Source organism: Cryptomeria japonica, chromosome 2 (genome assembly GCF_030272615.1).
Source record: "Cryptomeria japonica chromosome 2, Sugi_1.0, whole genome shotgun sequence".
Taxonomy (NCBI): domain Eukaryota; kingdom Viridiplantae; phylum Streptophyta; class Pinopsida; order Cupressales; family Cupressaceae; genus Cryptomeria; species Cryptomeria japonica.
Window position 1 is genome coordinate 159,641,169 of NC_081406.1, and position 12,422 is coordinate 159,653,590.

General features: G+C 33.3%; 1 protein-coding gene across 1 annotated transcript in view; it reads left to right on the top strand.

The window, feature by feature from the left end:
* LOC131070552 (uncharacterized) overlaps window positions 1-5,046 on the top strand; it is an 87,792-nt gene extending 82,746 nt beyond the window's left edge. Inside the window, exon 3 of the mRNA XM_059213417.1 lies at window positions 4,923-5,046. Within this exon, the coding sequence (XP_059069400.1) occupies window positions 4,923-5,010 (88 nt within the window). The 3' untranslated portion in view covers window positions 5,011-5,046. The remainder of the gene's footprint in view (window positions 1-4,922) is intronic.
* The last annotated feature ends 7,376 nt before the right edge of the window (window positions 5,047-12,422 follow it).

Below are 12,422 nucleotides of genomic sequence, written 5' to 3' on the forward strand. Positions count from 1 at the left end.
TTCTCTTTCTATCTTCAAATGGTTCTCTCTATTTTGCTTTTAAAATAATATATAAAAGTCGAATCTACTAACCTGGTTCAGTATACGGCCAGTTGGAGTTGCATCGAAAAAGGACATCGATGCCCGAAATATGCAGCTGTGCATTTTAGTGAAAAGTTGTTTGGCATTTTCAAACCCAGTTAGACAAAGCAGGATAGTCCTCGCAAGAATACATAATGAACTGCATAATGCCAAAGCTATATAAACTAGACTGAGGAAGGACTTGGTAACAGGGGGCCTTTGGTCTTCAGTCAAAGGAGTTCCCATGCTATCCAGTAATTGCTACCTATTTGGAGCAGCTCAAATACTGTGTGCGCCAATAAAATGGTAGGAATCAAAGCTCCTTTGTATGCAGCAGAAATGTAAGACCAGTACACCCACATACTCACCCTGCCTTTCTCTCTTTATTCTTCTTGCACAAGCTGTGAACTTCTATCTTTTTTATCTTTTTCATTCTCTCTCTGATTTTGCGAGTCAATCTATTCATGTACCTTTTGTGCTTTCTGGAGCTTTTCATGATTAACATCTTTCACACTAGTCTTGTTATCAGTAGATGATCCTTCAAAGAGTACCTGTGATGAGAGGATCTCAGAGTTCTCCATGTCATCGATGGATTTCAATGCCTTCTTATGTGCACCCACCAATTCCTCAAAATGTGTGTTTGATTGTAATATATCTTCGTATTTTCTAGTCTGCGTAATTTCACCATCCCGCATTGCCTATAAGAAAGTTTAATAAGTACTAGTTGTCAAACATAGTTTAAATTCTTTTATTTTATTCTCTTTGAATATGAAATCTGATAACGTTTAAAATTGGACTAAAGTTCAAACTCACCAGAATGAGGTCAGCTGCAAATAAAAACTTGATTTGGTGTGTGGCATAGACTATAGTTTTTGAACCCAGAATACCAAGTAGACATTCCTGTAACAGAAGAAAATGATTTTGAGATATTTTGGAATTATAAACATAAAACATTAAAGTACACAACTCTATTGCTTCATTTCTAAAAAATGAATTAATAAAATAGAATATTAACATCTATGATTACACGTAACGAATGCAACAGGCAATTCTATGTAATCAAATCTAACCAGTTCTCCAGTAATTTCTATTAAACTGCCCATAGTTAATTTATTGTGGCCATCTCATAGAAATTGCAGGGTCTCGTAAATGTTATTAAGATCTATCTTGGATTCATTTATTTATGTCTGACTTTGATAAGAGCAAACTTTACCACATTATTACAGAGCAAAAAGATTCAAAATTCAATCGAGAGAATGTGAAGAATATAAAGAATCTATAGTAGGAGGCAGGTTTAAAGCCAGACCAACTTTTTTGTAATGGTTTCTTTTATCTTTCAATATTTGTCATTTTTTGGGGCCCCTGTTTGGCATATTATTTTCCGCCCCTGTTATTAGAGATATGAACAATTTGAAATATTTTTCCTCTTTGTTGCAGCCATAGGTTAGAAAATCTTGTGATAATGAAACTCATTTTCTCACTGTTGTTCGATTTTAAATCTTACTCATCAATTCATCACTATACTTAATGTTTATTGTTTTCTTATGGTTTGGTTTGCAAATCATTTTCTTTTTTTTGTAAGAGGTCTGTCAATCTACATTTTTTCCCTCTTTGATGTAGGTACAAACTGGAAAATCTAGATATAATACAAACTTATTTTATGTTTTCATGTTTGTAGAAAGCGGAGAGCTTGAAGGAATAGAAAATGTGGTTCTTGTGTTGAGTATTGCATGCAGTCTTAAATTCATTTTTTTTATAGGACTTCTGTAAATCTACTTTTTGACCTTAAGCTTTCAATTTTAAAGATCATTTTTTAATTGGAGCTGGAAGTAGAATAAGATGTGGTTTATGTATCAAAATTTTGTGGCTTGCTGATGAATTTTTACATGCAATTGGAATTCTGTGTTATTTTGATCAATTGGTGTGCAATAAACTACTTCCACATTTTTGAAAGTGATACTCCCAATCCGAATGGAATAACCAGGTAATGAGTAATTTGTCCATGAAGCATTCAATATCCAGTAACATACTTCACATCTAAAGCATGTCCAAAAGTCACCACCCTTTCAACCTCTTATCTTCTAGGATTGCTTCGCTGCACTTTGTTTTCCCTTATTGCCCTTATCATTAGCCCTAACATTATTATTTTATGTAAGACTACTTTACCCTAGGTGCAAGTTGGAGGGCATCCACAGCGAAATGTAAAGAAACTTTCTCAATTTATGTTTTATTTGACTCTCATGATTGAATCCCTTTTCACATAGTCCCACTCAAATATAGCATGTCCCTTGAACACTGTACTTGAGGCAAGCATATCAATGAAATCTGTTCTGCGCAGCAGCACACACGAGCATTTAATTCTCTGAATAGGATACTTAACCCTGTAGTTATAGGATACTTAACCCTGTAGTTATAAGCTACATACATTTCATTGGCCCTGTAGTTACCATGAATTACCTGGAACCACCAAAGCAAGAAGCGCTGAGGAAAAATGGTGTGAAAAGAAGTAATCATTAATTTAGAGAGGCATCGATAGTAGACTATGAGAATTCAAAAAGGGAATCTGACATTTGTACTCATATACTTAAATTGTTTGATGCAAAAAGGACAATTACCTTGATTTGTAGGGATAAAAAAATGATTACCCAACGTTACAGAGTACTTTAAGACTCTCCATGCATACTTAATATCACAAAGGGAATTTAAACCAGATCTCACTTTAGAGGAGGAAGTCTGTGAGACCTCCTACTTTAGCTCTGCAATCATCTCCTGATGCAAGATTTACTCCAATGTTTGCAAGATAATCCACCAATTTGTTTCCCTCTCTATAGGTAACTTTCTACGATACCTGTAAACACTGGCTAGAAATAATGTTGAAAAGAGGTGGCTTTCTACGATACCTGTAAACAAAGAAAATACAAATGTTATTTAAAAGATTATGAACTCTTTGAGAGCTCCTACTTTAGCTCTACAATCCTCTCCAATTATTCAAGTTGGAGGATAATCTGCCAATTTGTTTCCCTCTCTATAGGTAATTAGTGGTAATTTGCGTCTGATAAAATATATTTTAACTACCATTTTGAAATTTATCCTAGACCTAAAAAATTTGTGGTAATTAGTGAAATCCTTCAATAACTAGATGTGATATATTCAATTGCATATCAATTGATATATTTCAAGATGTTGAAACTAATATTTTTATCAGGCTTTCTCTGTCGTATAATATTTAAATTTATATAATTTATTATTAGTAGATGTTGATTTATATAGATCAATATAAAAAATGATATATTGATTAATATCAATTGAAACAAATCTAAGGTTTTTAAGTTTTTAACTTATTGATTTATTCTAAATTTTATTCGTATTATAGTGAATTTTATATGTTAAATTTTAAGATTTATAAAATGTACTATTTTGAATTTTATGTATTTAAGGTTTTCAGAATTTTCTGAAAAATCGTTCAAGAGAGGTTCTTCAATGCTTTGAGCTAAAAAGCTCTCACCAGTTCTGCCACAAAAACTGACATAACCCAAAAAGGCTGAAAGAAAGAGAGCCAAAATTTCAACCACAATACTGAGGGTAATGTGATTTTGTTCCTTCATCTCATGAATATTGAGGAACAAGAAGAACGCATAAAGAATCAACAACAATATCCACCACATCCGAAGTAAAAGTGGAAACTTCTCTTCCCTTTCTTTCAGAAAGGAATAATATGCATAGGCTGAAATGATAGCTCAAGTCATGGCCTGAAAAACATACTCTCCTTCGGCTCCAAAATCTTTAGGCCTTGCCCTTAGCCACCAATATAAATGGCTCCATATTCCAAGTATGCAATACAACACTAACAGAGATACACAAGTAAGTAGAGCCATTTTATGCATAATCACATATTCCATGACTTATATAATTCAACATGGATCTCATGAATTGAGATAGGCAGACCTTCAAAGTAAAATTAGCATTTGAATCTTTACAGACATGGGAGGTTACTGAATTTGATTGGTCTCAAAAGTAAAAGCTCTTTCACTAAATGCTTAGTGTACCTGTTATTAATATATAATCATTTGTCTGCAATAGTTCTACTTCATAATGTTTGCATGATACGTTCCTTTAGAGCATCTATAGACTGCACTCATTTCTGCTTGTATGATTTAGTGGCAGATCTTCTGAGGTTGTAGAGCTGCATATAGTTCTGATCTTTGTTTGGGCGTCTGATTGAGTGACTAATTTCAACGATTTCTACCTTATCAATAATCTGCTTACTGACACATTATCATATTTGTTTCAAGAACTTTCAACCTTCTCAATCTGGTTGTTGGTTAATCAATGAGCTGGACATATCTGTACCTTGATCAAATCCCAAAAGACATGGATTATCCATGTTTAAGGCAGTCAATCTGAGTAAAAACTATCATGGTTCATACCTAAGTCTTGTTGACCTTTATAGTCCATAGATGCAGAAGCCTTAATAATCAAAGTTATTTTCTTGCCTGGTTGTTCATAACAAAATAGACGCCCATCAGTTGTGGCATCTAAGCAGAAAATAAGGTGTCAATAGAATTGAAACAATACCCCTGTCAGGATGCATAGTTGAACATTAATTAGACCATATATTTGATCATATATTGTCGGGGTTGGTTATTTGTGTGCTTTTTATCATGATAACTTTGTTCACAAATTTCTTAGTTATGGATTCTATCACTTCTTATTACTTTTGTATTTCATTTTATTTCCAAGTTCTTTATTGTTTCTAGTTCAATGCAATTTGTGGGCTTTTTACCATCATAGCTTTTCCCACAAAGTATTTAGTTATGACTTCTATCGGTCCTTATTACTTCTCTATTTCACTTTATTTACAGGTTTTGTATTGTTTCCAATATTTCCAATCTAAAGTTCATCAACATAGAGCATGGCTACAACATACAGAGCATAGCAGAGCAAGCCTAGAGAATCCAAAGCATGGCATTGCACAAATTGGAACTGGTAAGATATTGCTAACTTGCATTGTTTACTGCTGAGTAGTTGTTCCATTATGCACAAAAAAAAGGGAAAATGAAATTAACTAAACCAGTAGAACATATCATAGATGTGGAAAATTAGAAACCAATTAGTAAACAAGTACCTATTCAAACAATTGATGAAGTGTTGCAAAATAATAACTTGTTCAAAATAAAACCATTTGTATATAGTATGGGTGATTGCCTTTTTTATTCTTTCTATCTATTATTATATATGCAATAGAATTATTGACCACTTCATAAATAGACTAGAACTAAATGATGTTGAAGCTCTTTTTTTATACAAGCATGAGCTAGATGCACAAGCATTGTATGAAATGAATGGATTGAATGATATTGACACATACCTGCGACATATGCGATTGTTAGCAACACGAAATTCACACTGTAATGAATATGGCCTTTGAGGGGACATATTTTGTATTAAATGGCTGGCCAATTGGCTAAAGATTCGAATATGTGTTTGGTCTTCGACAGGAATGTGTAGGTACTTGCAATTTAATGATAATTTGCAAAGTAATGCATATTGTATTTTGTTCTATGACGAAAATCCTATTCAAGGACATTTTGAACTACTCATCAACAACAACAAAAATATCTACCTGATAACCAGATTTATGAATCCAATAAGTCTAAAACAATTTCCGAGCTAGATAGTAGTTCTCTACAAGACAAGTTAGCAAATGCTACAACCCATTTCTGCAAAAATGCACTATTGATATCAGATTGTGGTGATAGCTTGTTCAACACTATTGCTTCTTTGACAAACAATGATTTTGACAGTGAATCTCTTAGACGGTACATGGCTCAATCATTTTGCAATGCAATACTTTATGGAGACAAAATAGCAATTGCTTGCATAGAAACATGTATCAAATCTGACATGATCATCAATTGTGGTGTTGCAAGCTAGGAAACATTCATTCCAAAAGTAGGAGAGTCATATGAACGAAGTGGAATCAAAGGGGCTGATTTCTGCTTTGAATGGTTATCTTACATTTTGAAAGTAAAAATCAAAACTTGGTCAACAGCCACTAACATTTATATTAAGGAATACTGCAAATGTCCAAGACCAATCAAAGTATACAATATCAAGTGTCACAGAGTTAATGATATGCATATGCACTATATACCACGTGATGTATAAGTCATAATGCCAAGTAACAGTAACACTGAACAATCAAACGAAATGGCATTTCTTAAAGGAAAACAAAAAATCAGTATACACAAATTGAAACAAGCTATTCGAAGCAATGAACATGTACAACTTTGACATAGCAACCAGACCACAACCCACCTCCACAATGCACAAATGGCTTTGACACAATCCCATCCAATCCCCAATATATTGAAAGCAATACACATCTACAGATGAAAAGTTGTGCACAATTGCCAAATATGTCTAACAAAATCCCAAATGATTCACTCCATAAAGTAAAAAAATGAATACGTCAAACTATTTTTATTCAAAGACTAGAAACAACAACAAAGAAACATCAAACACCAATAGAAACTTACCTAGTAAAAATACAAGACACACCAAAATATGTATGTGCAATTTGTGCACGGCTCTAGTTTAAAAAAAACATGATAAAGCTTAGAAGAAAAACAATATGTAAGCAACAACTACTATTGTCAAAGAAAGAAAGCCTGTTTGGAGAAAAGGTATGCAAGGCTTGCAGATGGTGCTTAGAATAAAACATAAAGCCATTATATGCAATGCCAGAACATATCAAGACAAATAAGTCTTTGCAACATACCGCTACACTTACAGAACTTGAAGAAAGACTAGTATCACTCCAGATAGCATTTGCACAAATATGGCAGCTAGGACACAAAAGATCTCAAATTGGACTAAATGGAACTATTATCAATGTGCCAATTGAAATAAATATCATACAAACACTCCTACCAAGATCATCAAATGAAACATGGACAGTTGTTGTTGCATTGAAAAGACGTTTACAATACACAAATGCATATCAAAAAGGCAGAGTGCAACCAAATATAGTTATGAATTCCCTTAAAGAGTTATGCAAAACAACAGTCTACAAGATGTAAGAAGTAAAATCGAACAATAATTGGTAAAAACATCTGCATTATTGCGAAGAATAAAAACCTACTATTGAGTCTTCTTCAAGTGATGAGGACAATGTAATTTCATCAAATGCCAATGATAATGATAATCCCAACATTAGAGAAATTGAAACAAACACATTAATACATGGTTATACTAAGCCAAGAACTATACATTCTCTTCAAGATAAAGTCATAGAAATTGCACCAGCAGAGGGAAACCAACCCCTAGGAATCTTCCAAGATATATATGCAGAAGAGATGAACTTTCCAACACTTTTTTTTGGAGAACCACGTGATAAAGAAATTAGCAAAAGGTTTTCATACCAAAAAATTGCTCAATGGGAGTTACAAAATTCAAATCGATGTTTTGCATATCATACCACTAACGTGTTCTTCAAAATTGTCAAAATACTTATTAGCCAAGTCTTTTCTACTATATGGATAAGAATTTGAAAGGGCAAACTAAAAGGAAGAACAGTATTAGAGAAAGATGTCAAGGACAAACCAAATCTTGAAAGAATTTTACATTCAGATATTGGCTATATAGATTTCAAAAAGATTAGAAATTCGCCTGATTACTTGCAATATCTCAAAAAAAATGTGTTTGCAATGATTCGACAGTTAGGGCCACCTACCTTTTTTGTCACTTTCACTAGCACAGAGCAAAATTGGCTCCCACTAACACAAACTTTGGAACACCTGTACATGTCACACTATTCAAAGTCAACTCAAAACCAACCTGAATCTTCTTTAGAAGTCGACATATTCTCTTTGATTAGAAAAGATCCAATAACTTGTACGCGCTATTACAAACATAGAATTAAAGCAATGAAATAGTTACTATGTTCAGAAACAACAATCTTTAGAAAGGTATTGGACTACGTTTCAGTTATAGAATTCCAAAGTCGAGGAAATGAACATGATCATTTCATGCTATGGGTTAGAGATGCACCTATCTATGGAAAATATGACAATACTATCATTGAGCAGTTTGTTGACAAATACAAAGGCATTAGATGATCAAATAGCCAAATTGCACATGCATCATCACACTAAGCAATGTACAAAGACAAAAAGGAAAAAGTGTCGATTTGGTTTTCCACAACCCCCAATGAAAGCAACTACAATACTTGAACCATGCATTGACAAAAAACAAGACACTATGCACATTACTGAGAAACTCATAACTATTCTAGAAACTTCAATTTATGATACTTTTGTATTGTATGAGGATTTCTTGGCGAAAATAAACATGACTGAAAATGAATACATAATAGCCATATGATCTACATTGCTAAGACCAACATTGTTCTTAAAAAGAAATCCATCTCACATATGGAATAATTCATTTGCACTGCAAATTCCACACTTTTGGCAAGCAAATACAAATGCACAATTTGTTCTCAATGCATATGCTGCAGCAACTTACTGTAGCTCTTACATGACCAAAGCTAATAACTCAATGACAATAGCATTTGATAAGATACGTGCAGACCATAGGCAACATAACATTGATGCCATTAACATGATAACCAAGCTTGGCAACGCATTGCTTAACTTACAGCAGATGTCCGCACAACAAGTTGCACATATCGTTATTTCCCTTCTTCTGAACTATAGTTCATGCAAATGCAAATTCATAGATACTTCTCCTACTGATAGCCACACATTTGTTCTCAAAACTTCAAAGGTTTTAAGCAATGAACCAGACAAATCACAAAATATTGCTTGCTAAACCTTGATTGACCATTATATAGAATGCCCTCAAACATTAGCTGATTTTTGTCTGGCAGAATTTGTTGCAGAATATAAAATAGAAAAAGAAAAGATTACACAATGAACTAGAACATAAATTATCAGATTTATCAGAAACAATAAACATATTGATAGTGAAAACTATTACAGAGAAAAGCTTTTATTGTATGTTCCTTTCTGGATTGATGAAAATTCATTGAAAAAAGGCTTCACAACATGGCAACATGCTTTTGCCAACTATGAGAAAACAATACATGTCAATGAAGAAAAATATGCATACTACATAAATGAAATGTGGGGTGATATGGACAATGCTATCTTTAATACCAACAATGAGGAGGAAAGCGACAAACATGAAAACAACATGCAAAGGCTCAAAAACAATGACAATGAACAATATAATTTGCAACCAGATTTAGATACAATAAGACATAATGTCTCCACCAAAAAAATAACAAGGACATTCGAAATAGCTGCTCGTCCACAGTCACTTGACAATACAGAATAATACAATGTTCATAGAATGTTGAACAATAAACAACAAGCGATAGTCAAAGACATACTAATGAGAAAACAACAGGAAAACCTTAAGCCATTGCATTTGTTCTTAACAGGAGGTGTTGGCACAAGGAAAACCTTCACAGCAAACGCCATAGATCAAGGCCTTCTTCGTATATATAATAACTCTATTAATAGTGACCCAGAAAAAAGAAAAGGCTTGTTGCTTGCATTCATAGGGAAAGCTGCTTACAATCTAGGTGGTACAACTCTACATTCTACACTTCTACTACCATATAAAAGATCAACTTTTGCTCCCTTAAGCTCAGAAAGAGTAGATACATTGACAAAACAATATCAACAACTGCGAATTTTTCTTATAGATGAAATTTCCCTTGTCGGCACAAGGCTACTATGATGCATAGATAAAAGATTGCATGACATAATGCAAATACCTACTAAACATTTCGGTGGCTTAGATATTATTTTCTGTGGTGACTTATACCAAGCAGAGCCTATACATGATTCTCCAGTGTTCCAAACTTTAGCAATGGATACTGAGCTAATGCCATATGACTTTTGGCAAGAAAATATCAAATGTTACAATTTATAAACAACAATGAGGTAGAAAGATGAGATCTTTATCACCATTCTGAACAAAATACGTATTGGATCTCAAATAGAAAATAACACAGCATATTTGAATAAGCAATGCTTTCGCTCCCCACCTTCAGACCCATCATTTCCTTTCCTCTTTTATAAGAAACAAGACGTAAATAAGCACAACCAAAAAAAATTATCTGACCTTCCTGGAGAACTTATTATAATAAATGTAATTGATGAACATCACAGTTTTGCTGACATTGACCGCACACAAAAACATAGTGGGACTTTGTCAAATCAAATAATGTTGAAAAAAAACATATTAGTTGAGATCTATGGTGGAAACTATGATATACAAGATGGCCTTTTCAATGGAATAGATGGGAAATTCAAAGCATATACATGAACTATTGATATGGATATCATTTGGGTTCAATTCAATGACCATAACATTGGCAAATCTCAAGTTACAAAACTACCATAATTCAATCAAGCATACATTGATAATGGATGGATACCAATCTTGCGAGTTGCAAGACCAATTGAAAAACTAAATGCCACACAAAAGACCATAGTTAGAAAACAATTTCCCATACAGTTAGCATGTGCTTGAACAATACATAGAGCCCAAGGACTAACCATGCACGGTGTTGCATTTGACCCTTCCAGTGTGCATCAACACGAGCTAACATACACAGCTCTATCTCGAACAATAAGTATTGAAACACTATTCCTCTTAAGCCCTTTAACATCAAAAAACTTCAAAGTAAAACCAACAATTATACAAGAAATGGTCCGACTTCAAACAACCGCTCAATGGACTCTCCAACATGATTCCCAACATCAAGATCAGATGACATCTATTACCATTTCAACATTAAATACATGACAGTTCCACCCACATAAACAAGACATTTCATATGACAAAGACTTAATATGCTCAGACATTATTTGTTTCCAAGAAACGCACCTCAAAACACTATTGAGAGATAACCCATTACCAAACTACAATTGCTTTGTAATATACAATGTCCATGGTGTAATGACTTGTGTTACAAAAAAGATACAAGTATTGAATGTAGTACCTTTAACAGATGAAAATGTTGAAGCATTCTTGCTCTCTTTCATGATTAACAAGCGAATAATTTTCATTTGTAATATTTATGCCAAACCAGGAACATCACTTACAAATATCATGACAGTAATCGCCAAAGTTATAACAATTGCTTCTGGCAACAACCTTGTCTATATTGCAGGCGATTTCAACATTGACATATTAAAAAACTCAAAAACTGCAAACATGCTTAAACAACACATGCAAATACTAAATTTGCACTTGTTACCTGAACAAATACATCCTTTGTCAACAACAATCATTGACCACATTTGGACAAACAATAACGCACACATGGGTAGAATTCAAAGATTAGAAGCATATTGGACTGATCATGACATTATTTTTACCCAGATTGACAACATCGTATATATTATTCATGTGCATTCACAATGCTCGCAAACTACTTGTCAATAATCTTTTACTAAAACATTTCTCAACAGCCAACGAAAGGTAATTTTATTACTAGTCTATTCAATTCTTAGTTGATAGATTATTGAGTAGATTTATTCTTGTCTTTAACTTTGATTTTTATAACTATTATTCCCAGCAAACAGTTAAGTAGATTTATTCCTAAGTTCAATATCACATTTTCCTTACTTAGAATAACACCATTGTATAGACCGTTAAAGCTATAAGATTTTTTTCACTTGAAAATATCTAAATAGTCATATGCATCAATAGCTGCAACAACTACAAGCACCAACAAAATTAATACATTTTGTTGTTAGCCAAAGCTGTTGCATAGGCTTAGATAGATAATCCAACACCCAAAGATCAATTGCCATCAAACAAACAAAAATCACAAGAAAATATGTAATGCTTTTACACACTCTTGTCCCCTTTTCTTTTCTTTACATTTTCACCAACACTGTCTTGTGTCTTTACTTTTTATTATTATATTAGAAACTAAACTATCTTATTCATTTCTTAGCAGCATTCAAATAGTTCCTGATGCCCAAGAAGCCCCTCCTGACAGCAGAAGTTGTTCTATTGACAAACCTCAGCCAAAGAAGTAACTGTTGTTACAGATTCCTATAGTATTTCTTCACTTCTACTTATACTATAAAAACTGAAACATTATATTTCATTGCAGATTAAAATTGCAACCATTGCATATATCAAGCATCATTGAAATATGTACAATGCAATCTATTGTAGCATTTGAAGATGATCTTCTTGTAACTTACGGCCTAGGTTGTAACAAGAACCCTGTAGGCCAAATAAAAGCACCGATTGTGCATGTGGACATGGTTGACAGTCATGGTCAAATGACTATAATAGTAAATATC